General features: G+C 40.6%; 2 protein-coding genes across 24 annotated transcripts in view; one reads left to right on the top strand and one right to left on the bottom strand.

Annotated features, from left to right (window-relative positions):
• Window positions 1–9,097, bottom strand: part of cfap36 (cilia and flagella associated protein 36) — a 120,551-nt gene extending 111,454 nt beyond the window's left edge. For both annotated transcript variants that reach the window (XM_063055925.1, XM_063055926.1), the window contains exons 1-2: window positions 8,955–9,097; window positions 8,612–8,676 (exon numbers count right to left, since the gene is read on the bottom strand). In XM_063055925.1, coding sequence (XP_062911995.1) covers window positions 8,612–8,676; window positions 8,955–9,048 — 159 coding nt within the window. In that variant the 5' untranslated portion in view covers window positions 9,049–9,097. The remainder of the gene's footprint in view (window positions 1–8,611; window positions 8,677–8,954) is intronic.
• A 2,624-nt stretch (window positions 9,098–11,721) lies between these two features.
• Window positions 11,722–17,956, top strand: part of LOC134350558 (girdin-like) — a 280,107-nt gene continuing 273,872 nt past the window's right edge. For all 22 annotated transcript variants that reach the window (XM_063055910.1, XM_063055909.1, XM_063055907.1 and 19 more), the window contains exons 1-2: window positions 11,722–12,287; window positions 12,404–12,504. In XM_063055910.1, coding sequence (XP_062911980.1) covers window positions 12,228–12,287; window positions 12,404–12,504 — 161 coding nt within the window. In that variant the 5' untranslated portion in view covers window positions 11,722–12,227. The remainder of the gene's footprint in view (window positions 12,288–12,403; window positions 12,505–17,956) is intronic.

Here is a 17,956-nt window from a genome sequence, read left to right as displayed (position 1 = left end):
TTATGTGTTACTTGGCATGATTTGGTAGGTTATTTTTGAGTCTGCGAACACTCACAAATTTTTACCATATAAATAAATGGTAATTGCCTCTTCGCTTTACGACATTCCGGCTTACGAACCGTTCCATAGGAACGCTCTACCTTCGGATGGTGGGGGAAACCTGTACTCATAAAATGTGGTCTCATCTTCATTTAAGTCACAATAATATACAAACACATTTCTTCTAAACCAACATACAAACAATTGTACTTCTTTTCGTCAATACTGAGTACACCATTTAAACAATCACAGCCTAGATTTTAAAAAGTATGTGAACCTCTGGGATAATGCCTTCTGCAAAAGCTATTTTAAGTCAGCTGCTCCAATCATTTCTGCTAAAGGAGGTGAAAAAGAATCCAAGGGTAACAGCAAAAGACCTGCAGAAATCTCGAGAACTTGCTGAAGTCTCTGTTCATGTGTCCACTATAAGAAACACACTGAACAAGAACGGTGTTCATGGAAGGACACTACAGAAGAAACCACTACTCTCCAAACAATACCATTGCTGCACGTCTCAAGTTTGCAAAGAGCACCTGGATGTTCCACAGCATTTTTGGGACAATGTTCCGTGGACGGGTAAGACAAAAGTTGAACTTTTTGGCAAAAAAATGCCCACTACTATTTTTGGAGGAAAAAAGGTACTGCACACCAACAACAAAATCGCATCCTAACTGTGAAGCATGGTAGAAGAAGCATCATGGTTTAGGACTACTTTGCTGCCTCAGGGTTTGGACAGCTTGCAATCATTGAGGGAACAATGAATTCAAAGTTGTATCAAGACCTTTTATAGGAGAGTATCAGGGTAGTGGTCTGAAACCAAAGCTGGATGATGCAACAGGGCAATGATCCAAAACACCAGAGCAAATCAACAACAGAATGGTTTGGAAAGAAGAAAATCTGAGTTTTGGAATAGCCAAGTCAAAGCCTAGATCTTAGCCCAACTGAGATGTCATGGCATGACCTGAAGAGGGCTGTTCATGCAAGGTATCCCAGAAATATTGACAAAACCGTTTTGTATGGAGAAATGATCTAAAATTCCTCCTCCCCGTTGTGCAAGTCTGATCAGTAGCTATAGGAAAGTTTAGTGGAGGTTATTATTGCTAAAGGAGGTCCTACCAGTTATTAAATACAAGATTCCCATACATTTTCCAGTCTGGACTGTGAATGATTAAACAATGTGTTCAACAAAGACACAAAAGTACAATTGTTTGTCTGTTATTAATTTAGGCAGAGAGCCAGGTAACTGCAAAGGGTTCACAAACTTTTTTGAATCTTAGCATCCCATAGATATTAATCCTACATCTTACAAATGCTAACTTAATCAATATCTCATTCTAAAATAATACCCCTCTTCACATGAATACACCATAGTTTCTCCAAGTCTCTGAGCTTTTTAAAAGGACTTATCTGAGATGCTGAAGAAATATTTGTATTTCAACACTTCCTCAGAGCATTTAAATCCACCTGAGCAGATGCTATTTCCAGAATTTCTCACCTGGCCACTGGTACATAAATGATCACAGTATTATAAAACAGAATATTCTCTTCCATATAGGTGTTAGAAGAAACAGGTTTCTTCTCTTTATTATTTCGTAAGTGTAAGCACTTTTAACGTTGAAGCATTTTGAAAACGTGTTGAAAATTTGCCATTCAAAAGGTTAAGTGCAAGGCATATTTGTCTGGTAGTAAAATCAGGCATGGACAAGGATGTATTGTTTTATAAATTTTACAACAAATCTTAACACTTCTGGTGTAATTGGTGTTTAAAGATAAACCTCATTGCTAACCAGAGTAATGCTGTCTTTCTTCTGCAAATAAACTTGAAAAACACCAGATTAACTGCAAGAGAAAAACATGGACAATAAGGACTGATAGAATTGCTCTACTGGGATACTGCATGGACTAGGTGACCTCCTATGCATCCTAATATATGTCAATTAAACTATTTAAGTTTATTTGAACTAAGTAATGTGTTTTAAATTACACATAAAATTATTCAACTGTCCCTCACTGCCTCTAATTATCAAGCTAACACAAGGCCAACAAGGCAGTTTGTCAACAGACCATAAGTTTCTATTCTGGGTTTTTACTACTTGAAACTTGGTCACCCACAACCCATTTTTTATAAGGTGAAACAAGATCTGGGAACTTTGTAGCCTCAAAAAGTTATTGCAATGAGGTTTATTAGAAGACAGGCAAACACAGATCCCAGCACAATGTATTCAATAGGAATGTGCACAGAAGAGGGACAAGGCTTTTTTTTGAGAAACTGGGAAAAAGGAAACAAGAGTAAAGTGAGCAACACACATCAAAGTTGCTGGTGAACGCAGCAGGCCAGGCAGCATCTCTAGGAAGAGGTACAGTCGACGTTTCAGGCCGAGACCCTTCGTCAAGAGTAAAGTGAATTGTTTTCAGCATCGATTGTCATGCAGTGTATGAAGGGATAAGAATAAAGTTGAAAGATCATAATGGAAAAGATAAGAGGCAAAATGTGTAGCTAAGCACAGCTCCAATGCCATATTCAAGTTTACTGATGACACCACTGCTATTGGCCGAATCAAAGATGGTGACAAATCAGCATATAGGAAGGAGATTGACGATCTGGCTGAGTGGTGCCTCTCACTCAGAGGAGCCGATATTAGACTTTAGGAAGACGAAACCAGAGGTCCCTGAGCAGATCTCATCGGGTGTTCAAAGACGGAGAGGGTCAGTTCTGGTCACCTCACTACAGGAAGGATGTGGAAACCATAGAAAGGGTGCAGAGGAGATTTACAAGGATGTTGCCTGGATTGGGGAGCATGCCTTATGAGAATAGGTTGAGTGAGCTTGGCCTTTTCTCCTTGGAGTGATGGAGGATGAGAGGTGACCTGATAGAGGTGTACAAGATGATGAGAGGCATTGATTGTGTGGATAGTCAGAGGCTTTTTCCCAGGGTTGAAATGGCTAGCACGAGAGGGCATAGTTTTAAGGTGCTTGGAAGTAGGTACAGAGGAGATGTCAGGGGTAAATTTTTTTTTAAACGCAGAGAGTGGTGAGTGCATGGAATGTGCTGCTGGCGACGGTGGTGGAGGCAGATATGATAGGGTCATTTAAGAGACTCCTGGATAGGTACATGGAGCTTAGAAAAATAGAGGGCTATGGGTAACCCTTGGTAATTTCTAAGGTAAGGACATGTTCAGCACAGCTTTGTGGGCCAAAGGGCCTGTATTGTGCTGTAGTTTTTCTAATGCTTTTATGTTTAAGTTCCTCGGTGTCATCATTTCAGAGGACCTATTTCAGGTCCAGCATGTAAGTGCATTAACAAAGAAAGCAAGAAAGTGCCTCTAGCTCCTTAGAAGTTTGTGAACATTCAGCATTACATCTAAAACTTTGGAAAATTTTTGTAGATGTGTGGAGAGTATACTGTCTGTCTTCATCACAGCCTGGTATGGAAACACCAATGTCTTTGAATGGAAAATCCTACAAAAAAATAGAGGGATAGCTCAAACAAAGTGGCCTGTGGAAAGCGGCCAGTCAGTGAGTGGGCCAGTGAAGGAGTGGAACTTTGAGGCTTTGACTCGAGAGATTCTGGCAGTTTTGGTAGTTGGTCTGTGCGATCAAGTCAATCAAGATTTGAATAGATCAGCAGAAAGCCGTTGAATAGACAATCAAGATTTGAATAGATCAGCAGAAAGCCGTTGAATAGACAATCAAGATTTGAATAGCTCAGACTCAGCAGAAAGCAGCTGATTGGGCAGTCGAGGTCAGGTGACCAAACATTTTGAAAAGCTCAAACAGATAAATAGAGGGATAGCTCAAGCGAAGCGGCCAGTGAAGGAGTGGAGATTTGAGGCTTTGACTCGAGAGGCTTCGACGAGAAGAGGCAGAGGACAAGCTTGCTCACAGTTAGTCTTTACAATGTCTCCTGAGACGGTGATGTGCCTCTCATATGGGATGTGGCAGTCTTGGAGGAACGCCCCTCTCCCGCAGAGTCACATCTGCCAGAAGTGCATACGGTTGGGCGATCTGGAAGACTGTGTAAGGAATCTGGAGCAGCAGCTGGATGACCTTTGATTCATAAGGGAGAATGAGGCAGTCATAGATGAGAGCTACAGGGGGGTAGTCACACCTAGGCTGTCGGAAGCAGGTCATTGGGTGACAGTCAGAGGGGGGAAAGCGAAGGTGAGCAGACAGGTAGTGCAGAGCACCCTGTAGCCATTTCCCTGAATAATAAGTTTACCGGTCCTGGATACTGTTGGCGGGGACGACCGACCAGGTGTGAGCCATGGTAGCAGGGCCTCCGGCACTGAGTCTGACCCGGTGGTGCAAAAGCATGGGACGGAGAAGAGGAGAGCTGTTGTCATTGGAGACTCTATAGTCAGGGGAGCAGACAGGAGATTTTGTGGACGTGAGAAGGACACTCGCATGGTTTGTTGCCTCCCGGGTACCAGGGTCCGGGATGTGTCTGATCAGGTGCACAACATCCTGGTATGAGAGGGAAAGCAACCAGAAGTCGTGATACATGTTGGGACCAACGACATAGGCAGGAAGAGGGATGAGGTCCTGAAGTGTGAGTTTCGGGAACTAGGCAGAAGGCTGAAGAACAGGACCTCAAGGGTGGCGTTCTCAGGATTGCTGCCAGTGCTACGTGACAGTGATGGTAAGAACTGGAGGAGATGGCAGTTGAATGCTGGCTGAGGAGTTGGTGCAGGGAGCAGGGTTTTAGATTTTTGGATCATTGGGATCTCTTCTGGGGAAGGTGGGACCTGTACAGATTGGATGGGTTGCATCTGAACTCGAGGGGGAGCAATATCCTTGCAGGTAGGTTTGCTAGCATGGTTCAGGAGGGTTTAAACTAATTTGCAAGGGGGATGGGACCCGGAGCGATAGACCAGTGAAAGAAGTGCATGGAGTAAAGCCAGATCTAACATATAGAGAGGCTTTGAGGAAAGAGAAGCAGAATAAATGGTGTAAAGACAGTAAGGTAGAAGAGCTGAAATGTGTGTACCTCAATGCAAGAAGCATCAGGAACAAAGGTGATGAACTGAGAGCTTGGATACGTACATGGAATTATGATGCAGTGGCCATTACAGAGACTTGGCTGGCACCAGGACAGGAATGGATTCTCAATATTCCTGGATTTCAGTGCTTTAAAAGGGATAGAGAGGGCGGAAAAAGGGGAGGAGGGGTGGCATTACTGGTCAGGGATACTATTACAGCTACAGAAAGGGTGAGTAATGTAGCAGGATCCTCTTTTGAGTCAGTATGGGTGGAAGTCAGGAACAGGAAGGTGGCAGTTACTCTATTGGAGGTATTCTATAGGCCCCCTGGTAGCAGCAGAGATACAGAGGAGCAGATTGGGAGGCAGATTTTGGAAAGGTGCAAAAATAACAGGGTTGTTATCATGGGTGACTTTAACTTCCCTAATATTGATTGGCACCTAATTAGTTCCAAGGGTTTAGATGAGGCAGAGTTTGTGAAATGGGTCCAGGACCGATTCCTGTCACAGTATGTGGACAGGCCAACTAGGGGGAATGCCGTACTAGATCTAGTACTAGGTAATGAACCGGGTCAGGTCACAGATCTCTCAGTGGGTGAGCATCTGGGGGACAGTGACCACTGCTCCCTGGCCTTTAGCATTATCATGGAAAAGGATAGAATCAGAGAGGACAGGAAAATTTTTAATTGGGGAAGGGCAAATTATGAGGCTATAAGGCTAGAACTTGTGGGTGTGAATTGGGATGATGTTTTTGCAGGGAAATGTACTATGGACATGTGGTTGATGTTTAGAGATCTCTTGCAGGATGTTGGGGATAAATTTGTCCCGGTGAGGAAGATAAAGAATGGTAGGGTGAAGGAACCATGGGTGACAAGTGAGGTGGAAAAATCTACGTCAGGTGGAAGAAGGCAGCATATATGAGATTTAGGAAGCAGGGATTAGAAAGCAGGGGATTAGAATGGGTCTATTGAGGAATATAGGGAAGCAAGAAAGGAGCTTAAGAAGGGGCTGAGAAGAGCAAGAAGGGGGTATGAAAAGGCCGTGGCGAGTAGGGTAAAGGAAAATCCCAAGGCATTCTTCAATTATGTGAAGAACAGAAGGATGACAGGAGTGAAGGTAGGGCCGATTAGAGATAAAGGTGGGACGATGTGCCTGGAGGCTGTGGAAGTGAGCGAGGTCCTCAATGAATACTTCTCTTCAGTATTCACCAATGAGAGGGAAATTGATGATGGTGAGGACAATATGAGTGAGGTTGATGTTCTGGAGCATGTTGATATTAAGGGAGAGGAGGTGTTGGAGTTGTTAAAATACATTAGGACGGATAAGTCCCTGGGGCCTGATGGAATATTCCCCAGGCTGCTCCACGAGGCAAGGGAAGAGATTGCTGAGCCTCTGGCTAGGATCTTTATGTCCTCGTTGTCCACGGGAATGGTACCAGAGGATTGGAGGGAGGCGAATGTTGTCCCCTTGTTCAAAAAAGGTAGTAGGGATAGTCCGGGTAATTACAGACCAGTGAGCCTTACGTCCGTGGTGGGAAAGTTGTTGGAAAAGATTCTTAGAGATAGGATCTCTGGGCATTTAGAGAATCATGGTCTGATCAGGGACAGTCAGCATGGCTTTATGAAGGGCAGATCATGTCTAACAAGCCTGATAGAGTTCTTTGAGGAGGTGACCAGGCATATAGATGAGGGTAGTGCAGTAGATGTGATCTATATGGAATTTAGTAAGGCATTTGACAAGGTTCCATACGGTAGGCTTATTCAGAAAGTTAGAAGGCATGGGATCCAGGGAAGTTTGGCCAGGTGGATTCAGAATTGGCTTGCCTGCAGAAGGCAGAGGGTCGTGGTGGAGGGAGTACATTCAGATTGGAGGATTGTGACTAGTGGTGTCCCATAAGGATCTGTTCTGGGACCCCTACTTTTCATGATTTTTATTAACGACCTGGATGTGGAGGTGGAAAGGTGGGTTTGCAAGTTTGCAGACGACACAAAGGTTGGTGGTGTTGTAGATAGTGTAGAGGATTGTCAAAGATTGCAGAGAGACATTGATAGGATGCAGAAGTAGGCTGAGAAGTGGCAGATGGAGTTCAACCCGGAGAAGTGTGAGGTGGTACACTTCGGAAGGACAAACTCCAAGGCAGAGTACAAAGTAAATGGCAGGGTACTTGGTAGTGTGGAGGAGCAGAGGGATCTGGGGGTACGTCCACAGATCCCTGAACGTTGCCTCACAGGTGGATAGGGTAGTTAAGAAAGCTTATGGGGTGTTAGCTTTCATAAGTCGAGGGACAGAGTTTAAGAGTCGCAATGTAATGATGCAGCTCTATAAAACTCTGGTTAGGCCACACTTAGAGTACTGTGTCCAGTTCTAGTCACCTCACTATAGGAAGGATGTGGAAGCATTGGAAAGGGTACAGAGGAGATTTACCAGGATGCTGCCTGGTTTAGAGAGTATGCATTATGATCAGAGATTAAGGGAGCTAGGGCTTTACTCTTTGGAGAGAAAGAGGATGAGAGGAGACATGATAGAGGTGTACAAGATAATAAGAGGAATAGATAGAGTGGATAGCCAGTGCCTCTTCCCCAGGGCACCACTGCTCAATATAAAAGGACATGGCTTTAAGGTAAGGGGTGGGAAGTTCAAGGGGCATATTAGAGGAAGGCTTTTTACTCAGAGTGGTTGGTGCGTGGAATGCACTGCCTGAGTCAGTGGTGGAGGCAGATACACTAGTGAAGTTTAAGAGACTACTAGACAGGTATATGGAGGAATTTAAGGTGGGGGCTTATATGGGAGGCAGGGTTTGAGGGTCGGCACAACATTGTGGGCCGAAGGGCCTGTACTTTGCTGTACTATTCTATGTTCTATATTCTAAAAAGTGGATGCAGCCCAGTCCATCACAGGTAGGCCCTCCCCACCATACAGCACAGAGTGTTGTCAAAGGAAAGCAGCATCTACCCCACCCCCCAGGCCATGCTAACTCCTCACTGCTGCTGTCAGGAAGGTGGTACAGGAGCCCCAAGTCTCACACCACCAGATTCAGAATAGTTATTACCCCTCAACTAACAGGCTCTTGAATCATTCATCTTCACTTCCCCCATCACTGAGATATTCCTACAACTTATGGACTTATTTTCAAGGACTCTCATCTCATGTTCTTGATATTTATTATTATTTTCATTATTATTACTTCTATTTGTATTTGCACAGTTTGTTGTCTTTTGCACAGTGGTTGCACATCCTGTTGGTGCAGTCTTTCATTGATTCTATTATGGTTATTCGATTTATTGTGTATGCTCACAATAAAAAGGAATCTCAGGGTTCTATATGGTGACAAAGGGTATATGTACATTGATAATACATTTACTTTGAAATAAAGAATCATAGAAAATAACAAATAAGACAAAATAAAATTGGAGAAGATGTATCACAGTACTTCTCGTGAAAACCTTCTGTTTATTGTCAGTGTAGTAAGTTCGCTTTATTTTATCATTTGTCTACACCAACATTAAACAGTTCATCAAACATTTTCAATGCATATCAAATCAAATAATCTAACAAGTGATACTGAGCTACACTTTGTTGACCAAAATAACTCACCAAATCCTTGTAATCCTGGTGGATTTCTGTATAAGATAACTTGTTTTCTTCTTCATCATCAAAAACTGAAATAGAGGAAAAAATAACCATCTACACTAATGTGTTCAATAAACACTGCATCTAACACTGCACCTTACTGCTCCGTCATCCGTAACATATTTTCATGATTCAGTTAAAAAGGTGACAGTAAGAGTGATATGAGGAATACATTAGCACTGAGTTACATACTATATAACTGTGTTGTTAAATCTCAGAAGGCCTAAAACTCTGCTACATGACAAACCACTGTAAATTCCGTTCAATATATGAAGGGAACAGAATGAACATCAATCTAGCTGCTTACCCGCACAATTGTGTTCGATAAAATCAGTGACTGGAATAATCCAACACGGGCTGCTCAAAAACCCAGCAATCCCTTCCACTACCCACTCTTCCATTTTTTTCCCTCGAGCTGAAAGCAGAGCGACTCAGCTCACCACCAGGACGCCAAAGTTCCCGGATGAAAACTACTCCAAATATGTTTCCTTGACAACCAACCAGCTCAACCTGAAAAGTAACAGTTTGGACTTTCAAGCCCAAAGAAGACATGCGTCATAACAAGTCAAAGCCAAGTTTGTTCTTCCGAGATTTGAGTCTCTAGCATTCCGCCTGAATAATAGACAGGAAAGGTTGCGCGCACAATGCCGTTTATGACAGGGTGCTCAAACGCATTGCTTCCATTCAGCCAGCTTTAAGCTTGAAGACCAATTCTGCGCCTGAGTATAGTGTTTGTTTTCTTAATTAAGAATATTATGTGCGTAGCCATCAGATAATAGAACTGTTCCTATTGCCACGGTCTCTAATTTCAAACATAAATGGAGTACTTTGAGGCATATTGACTCTTTTTAAAAGCAGGCTTTTCTCTAAAAGCATAATTTCAATGCACAGCTGACTAGCCCCCGCCCCCCCCGTTTCAAACATGAGTCACTTTCTCATTCAAAATGATACTACCCCTGATCTACCATATCAAATGTATCTATCAACCCTGTGCCAGCCGACATATGCTGCCTCCATTTCTGGGAAGTGTTTGTTCGGACCTAAGCCTGTTGAGATATGATTCTGATGCATTCATCAAACCCTAATGTTACATGTACGAGGGCTACAGAGTCTTTGGAATAAACTCTAGGTCATTGCAAGACAAAAACTCTCTTAACTATTCCTTGGCCTCCACAGATATTGCCTGACTTACTAAGAACCTCCAGCATATTTCCGCTTAATCTACAAGCAGATCTATTGCACTTCTCCCAATCTCACATGTGGCCTCTCTACATTGGAGAAACCAAATGCTAATTGGCTGATTGCTTTGTAGAGTGCCTGTGCTCAGTTCCCAGTGGCCATACTGAGCTTGTTACATGTCATTTTAAATCTCAATCAAACTGCTATTCCAATCTATCTCTGCTGTTTGGGCAATTTGCAACCTTCTGGACAGAACACTGAATTTTCCAACTTCAGGTAAACTGCTCTCTGATTGCATACAATTCTACTAAATTATTTCCTTGTAGTAAATATGCATGCTTAATATCATTTGATATGTTTTAATCATCCTCCATATATTTTGTCTTGTGTCTCACCTTCTCTTCCCAGCTCTGTTTTGAAAGCAGCTGCTCCGATTCTGAACTGACCTGAAACGTTGACTGGTTTCTCCTTCCACAGATGCTGCTTGACTGGCTTAGATCTGTTTTTGTGATCGCCCATGATTTTATTGAAAGACAGAGCAAACTCAAGGTGACAATTAACCCACTCCTGATCCTGTTTCTTGTGTGCTTGCATGCTAGTATGTTGAATTGAAATAAGACAAAAAAAAAGACGTATGCAGGACACAAATATCGTCTTGGATGTACAGCTCAGATTTATGCTCAGAGTGTCTGAATGAATTGCTGCATTGTTGTTTGCCCTTTATGCAAATATTCAATGACCGTAAGGAGACAGAAGAGTGTAGACAGAAGAGATTGGAATCTGGGGAAAGAAAAATAAACTCATGCAGGGTACTCAACGGGGCAGACATCCTTCGTGAAGGCAAAGAGATCGTCCACGTTTTGGGACGAGACCCTGAATCAAGACTGAGATCCCTTTACCTCCATAGATACTGAATTCCTCCAGCATTTTGTTCAGCGTCGTTATTTTTGTTTCCATCCAGACGTGTGATGTATTGTTGAGATGGAGTAAATAAAGAATAGTTTCAGTCGTTGAAATTAAATTGATTGGCAAAAGAATCAAAGGAATGCTATAAACGTTGTGTATTTTTGAAAGAAAATGATTGTTGCAGTGAACAAATAATGCGGAGATGGGAGGAAAGAGCAGAGAGCCGGCATTGACCAGCGACTCTTTATTAAGCGGTTCGGCGCAGGCTCTATGAGTTGAATTGAATTAGTTGGGACTGAAGTATCTTTGATCCAATGCACCATTGTTCATTCCCTAAACAATACAACTGCAGACCTTTGTCTCTATGTATATATTCTATATTACTGGATGACGGTATCGCCCTTACGTTGATGATGTAAAATTGTTTTTTAACTGCAATCGCTTCTTCTAATTAAAATGCTCAGCATTTCCGCTCTAGCGGAAAGGAACCGCAGCGGTTACTTTTCCATCTTATATCTTCTATGTTTTCGTCCGTCTCTCGCGTTATTACAAAAGTCATCTCAGCTTAAATAATCACGATTAATGAAGACGGGGGAGGGAAGAAAAGCATTTATTAGCTGGATTTGGATGTGTTTTCACGTCAGCACCATGAAATTTTCATGGGAAGTTTCGCCAATGTGGTTGCAGAATCTGTGCCGTTAGGCGTCACTATTGACTCTTTGTTTTTTTGTGGCTTTCAGTATTTCAACCAACATTATCTACAATATGTTCTCGACATATCATAATTGCAAATAATAATAAATCACATCATCTGATTTTTTTTTTAAAATCCCAATCTTCGCGGGCCTTTTTCCTCTGCGGCTGGAAGATGACGGAATGATACATCTTGGGAGGGGTGAGGCGGATGGATCTCATGTCTTTGGATGGTCTGAATGGGAGCGGGGAGCTCGTGCAGGGTTGTGACACGGCTCAGTGAGTGACGGCGGACGGCCGTTAGTCGGCTCGTGCTGGAGCGGGGCTGAGGCGTGTGGTGGTGATCAAAATACCGTTAAGATGCTACCGTATGTTCATCAAGCATCAGCTATCAGCAGTTCCTCTTATCTATGATTTAAGTAAAGGATAGACGGTTAATGAATGCCGAATTGCATTTGTCAGGATTCTAGTTGTTCAAAATAATTATTTGTGTTAAAATTCGTCAAAAGAGAGCCCTAAGCGTTACAAATGATTGGAGTCTGACGGCTTTCCGTTGGAATTCGCTTCTGCGGGAAGAAGGCAATTTTCTTGAAGGGATGTGGACGCTATAATATATAAACATGAATGTTGTATTGTCTCGATTGCATTACAATCGATCAATATTAAACCAAGCGGTTTAAACGGATGCTTTGTGAAACTAGCTTTTGGTTCTGCGTAGGATGCTAAAATCGGAATACGAAGACAGAAAACAGCAGTGGATTATATATTTTAAGATATTTCATTTTTTTGTTGTTGATTGAAAATGGAGAACGATTTTACCACGCTTGTTGAGCAGTTTATGTCAGATCCCTTGGTAACTTGGGTAAGTACTTTTTAACTGATTTCAAATATTTATATTAATGATTATAATTATGAGCTTTATGCTGAAATGCTAAAATACAATAATGTTCGCTATTTTCAATCCCTGCTCCTTTATAGGTAAAGACTTTCGGGGCGTTAACTCCGGCAAATGGAGGAGTACTTTTGGAATACATGGAGTTGGTTGACGGCGTCTTTCTTAGTAACATAATGGTTCAAATGTAAGTAAACACATGCATTTGGAAAATTCGTTTTAATATATCTGTTTTCCATATTAAAAATTAAAGTACATTGTAAAATAAAAAGATGAAAAAATATATATTCCACAGAACTGAAATCCCTTTACAGTAGCCTTTTGACGCCCCACGGCGAGACTGGTATTCCCTCGAGAATTCATTCATCATCCTTTTTAAAGAACGATATCCTCAAGGGACCAGGGACTCATTTGGTACATTGTACTGTTGTTTTCCGCACTAACCTTCCTCCCCTATTCTGTAGAACGGTTTGATTTCTAAAGACAATTTTGGTTAATGTGAAGTTTTTTTAAAAATCCAGTCAAGGTGATGCAGCATTTCTGTACACGTAATTGATAGCACACATGCATTATTTTGCCGCTTTCTGTTTTTTTGTAATGTGGTACTTAAGGCATACAAATTGACATTTTCTTGAACTTTTTACCCGTTTTATGTTTTAAATGTTGCCTCCACAACGTGTATCCAGAGCAAGTTAAAATGTCTGACTTCTATCACCTATTTATTGCTGAGGTTTTATAAGTACAAGAAGAAGAGTGTGAAATATGAGGACTAAATGGAAGAGGACATTTAAAGTTGGTAATTTAGGTAGAAGGAAAATATTGGAGCAGATGCTTTGTTTAAATTCTGTTATCTCATTCTGTCAGACATTATTATCAACTGGTCTATGTGTTTAAATCTTAAGGCAAAATGGATTTGGGATCATAATTGCATACTACTTGTCACAAAACAATAATAGAAATAATCAACTGGTTAGGCAGGATCTGCGGAGAGGGAAATTTTTCAGATTGATGGTCTGCCATCAACATAAAATACTTTTGGTTTTATTGCAGATTGCTAGCTTTAGCCATATATTGCTTTTGGACAGGTAATATTTCTCAAATGTCTTGGAAAATTTTTCAAGCCTTCATTGCAGCTTCAATTTGGAACAGCTTGAACCTTCACAATATTCTTAGGAGAAAGTGAAGTGGATGATTGAGATCATAATTGCAAATACCACTTAGTAGTTATGCAATAATCATGACTAATCTTCATCTGGATTCCTGAGGGTCTGGGCCCAAAACAGTGATTGTTTATTCTCCTCTATAGATGCTACCTGGCCTGTTACTTTCCTGTGGCTTCTTAGTGATTGCAAAGTTGATGATACTTGATGCTGCAATCGAAGATTAGAGTTCATTGTTTTGGATATTTTTCTTCCAATTTCTGCATCAAGCATCTATTTGGATAAAACAAGATAAACCTAAAGCATCAACATCCCGAAATAACTATAAAATGTTAAAATAATCTACAGTATTTCTTTACAGACAGTAGCAACTCTAAGATATGAGTTTCTATTTTCCTTTAGTCTCAATACTAAAATGTTTCTACCCTTCAGTATAAATGCTTTTGTTCTGCTTGTATATTATTGTGCATAAGTTGGTAGCTCCTTGGACCTGGGGTTACTGCCGGGGGGGGGGGGGTGCTGTAGCGTGGAATGGTTGGTATGGAGATGTCTGAAATTGCTGTGAGATCCTTGGTATTTAACTAAGCTGATGATCATAGTTATAGAGAAATACAGCAGAGAAGTGGGTCCTTTGGCCCATCTACTCCATGTCAAAACCATTTAAACTGCTTACTCCCATCAACCTGCACCAGGACCATAGCCCTCCATACCCCTATATCCATGTACCTATCCAAATTTCACTTAAACATTGAAATCAAGCTTGTGTGCACCACTTGTGCTGACAGCTCATTCCATGCTCTTCTGACTCTCTGAAGAAATTTCCACGAATGTTCCCTGAACTTTTCTCCTTTCACCCTTAAACTATGACCTGGTTGAAGTCTCACCCAACCTCAGTAGAAAATCTCTGCTTGCATTTATCCTATCCAGACCCCTCAATTTTGTATACCTCTATCAAATCTCCTCTAAACCTTCTATATTCTAAGGAATAAAGCCCTAATCTATTCAATCTTTCCTTATAACTCAGGTCCTCCAGACCCAGCAATATCCTTATACATTTTCTCTGTACTCTTTCAACCTTGTTTACATCTTTCCTGTAGGTGGATGACCAAAACTGCACAAACTACTCCAAATAAGGGCTCACTAACATCTTATACGACTTCAACATACCTGTGATGCCACTTTCAATGGATTATGGACCTGTATTCCCAGATCCCTTTGTTCTACCACCCTTCTCAGTGTTCTACTGTTCATGGTGTAAGACCTACCCTGGCTGGTCCTACTGAAGTCCAAAACTTCACACTTGTCAGTACTAAATTCCATCTGCCATTTTCAGCCGATCTAGATACTTCTGGAAGCCATGCTAGTCTTCCTCACTGCCCACTACACCCTTAATCTTGGTGTCATCGGCAAATTTACTGATCCAGTTAACCACATTATCATCCAGATCATTGATATAGATGACAAACAACAAAGGACCCAGCATTGATCCCTGCAGCACACCACAGGCCTCCAGATAGAGAGGCAGCCATCTACTACCACTGTCTGGCTTCTCCCACAAAGCCAGTATCTAATCCAACTTGCTACCTCATCCTGAATGCCGATTGGCTGAACCTTCTTGACCAGCCTCCCATGCAGGACCTTGTCTAATGCCTTACTAAAGTCCATGTAGATAGAATCCACTGCCTTGCTTTCATCCACTTTCCTAGTAACTTCCTCAAAACTTTATAAGATTGGTTAGACATGACCAACCACACATGAAGCTGACTATCCTTACTCAGTCCATGTCTATCCAAATTCTTATATATCCAGTCCCTTAGAAAACCTTCCGGTAGCTTTCCAACAATGATGTCAGACTCACTGGTCTATAATTTCCTGGTTTATGTTTAGAGCCTTTTTTAAACAGCAGAACAATATTGGCTATCCTCCAATCCTCAGGTACCTCCCCTGTTGCTAAGGATGATTTAAATATCTCTGCCTCCTGTAGGGTCTGAGGGGACATCTTGTCAGACTCTGGGGATTTGGGGATTTATGTCCACTCTGATTTGCCTCGGGGTAGCAAACGCCTCCTCTATAATCTGTACAGGGTCCATGAAGTTATCACTGTTTTGCCTTACGTGTGTGTGTGTGTGTGTGTGTGTGTGTGTGTATGTATATATATGTGTGTGTGTGTATATATATGTGTGTATATATATGTGTGTATGTGTGTGTGTGTATATGTATGTGTGTGTGTATTATTATATTAAAATCATATAATTCCTTGGGATTCTCCTTCACCTGGTGGAGCAACATGCTTTCTTTTAGCCTTACAGATTCCTTTCGTAAGTGTTCTCTTGCATCATTTGCAAAGATGTAATGCTGAATTGTTTTTGATATACAGTATTTGCAATCTCAATTTTATTGTATTATGGTCTCATTTTAAAATGAACCTGTGTGTTAACTGAATAGCATTTTACAAAAATTATTGTGATGGCCAACATTCTATTTTCAGCCAGTTGATCAACTGATCCCTTCTGCAATTCCTATCAAGTGTTTTCTGCATGCTTTTTCAGCAACTGTTTTGTAATTACATTACTTAACTTAGAAGTAATTAACTGTTCTTTTGCCATCTTTACAAAATATCTAAAAAGTTCCTGCTTTTTAAAGTGGCACGATAAGAGAAAACCTTCTTAAAATGATCTGGTGTTAATTAATGTTGGTAATATTTATTACAAATGTTTAGAATGGAGACAATTAATTTTCTCCAGAGTATCACATAAATTTTGGCCATCACATTTTTGTAGGTATGTTTCATTTCAATATCAGCTATTTCTTGTGCAATTTCTTAGGAATTAATTTCTTCCTAGTATTAAATATTACAACGTTTTCCCGAATTTTAACTGCAGTAAAATTAACAATAGCTGTTAGCCTATTTGTAAATATGTGATTATTTAAGACTGCCTTGGTGTTCCTTTTTTTTTCAAGTAGACTTATTTGTTTTTACTAGTTTTAAAACTTAAGATGTTAAGATGGTTAAGGTTAATCCTGTGGATTTGTAATTGTATAATACTTTATTGTTAGATCCTTTAATGTTAAAGGTTTATATTAAATTTGATTTTTTTTTTGGTGTGCCAATGTTTCAAATCCAGCTATCGACAGATGGCCAGATATCTGTTGTCAGATTGGTGTCTGGATACAAGCTCTGCTATCCCATTTTATTATCAAATTTCTGATCTGATGGATTTTGGTCAGTATGTCAGTGATTCCCAATGGTTCATTTGTTCATGAAAGTTTACTTTTTAGAAGTGTTCAAAAGAGAGGTTAATCATAATGTATTTCCTGCCAACCCCTAGTCAAATTATTTTTACTGTAGCCAATGAATTCTACATTCTACTGGAGAAGGATGCCTTTGCTGTTTTTTTTCAAAAACTGCTGTAGATGAAATTGATGTTAGCTGTCATAAGTAGGTTACTCAAATGCAAATAGCTGAAGGTCATTTTCTGCACTGTGCTGCCTATTGACTTTGAGGAGCTGGCCTACTTTGCCAGACTACTTGTCAGTGAAGCATTCTAAGTTCCAAATTTACAAAGAAATCCGTTCATCTGTAGTATGCTTATTGTCTTGGAAAAGATCCAGATAGTGACAATTAAGTTGGCCTTTGGCACTGGACTATTCTGTTGTGTAAATATGATGCTTGAAAATGTTATGTCTTCCGAATATTAACTGTTACTGCAAATATTATGAAATACTGATTTGTATTTTCATAGAAAATCTAGCATTTCAGCACAGAGCTATTCATCAAGTTTTAAAACCTGCGAATAACATAAGGCATGTTTAATTTATATGGCAGTGTTGCAAATTTACCATATTTAATCTTTTAGAAATTTTGCAATTTGAGAAATAAAATCGTAAACTGCACATGAGGAAAGAGAAACAGAAGATGCTGGAACATTTCAGCTTTGTCACAGCTATACAAGGAAATGCTATACCTATTGTTACTATACCTATAGTCTAGTGAATTGGGGAAAGGAGCAGTGGGGTTGGATAGGATAGCACATCATTCCTCCTATATTTCCCAGTGTTGTCAGTTATCTTATTTCAAAATATTCAGTTTTGAGTCCTAATGAAAGGCTTTAGCCTGAACCGTTGACTGTTTATTCATTTCCATAGATGCTGCCTGACCTGCCAAATTCCTCCAGCATTTTGTGTGTGTTTATTCAGTTTAATGTTTATTATTTGTCCCTTTTAACTTTGCAGTAATTTTCAAAATACATTTGTATAACTGTCCTTAGTTGCATTATTCATTTTCATGACATGAGATCTATTCATAAATTTAATTTGGGTAAACCCAACCAAATAACACAAGGATAATATATTTGATGTAATGGACTATGCAAATTGTATTGTTTGAGTTTTAAAGTCATTACATATTGATGTTGGGAGGCTTGTAGTGAATTTTGGTCATTGGGCTATACTGAGCTGGATCTGTTCTTTAGCCTAGCT

This window comes from Mobula hypostoma, chromosome 8 (genome assembly GCF_963921235.1).
Source record: "Mobula hypostoma chromosome 8, sMobHyp1.1, whole genome shotgun sequence".
In the NCBI taxonomy this organism is placed as follows: Eukaryota; Metazoa; Chordata; class Chondrichthyes; order Myliobatiformes; family Myliobatidae; genus Mobula; species Mobula hypostoma.
The sequence above is the reverse complement of the archived record's forward strand: the minus strand, read 5'-3'. Positions and strand labels throughout refer to the sequence as shown.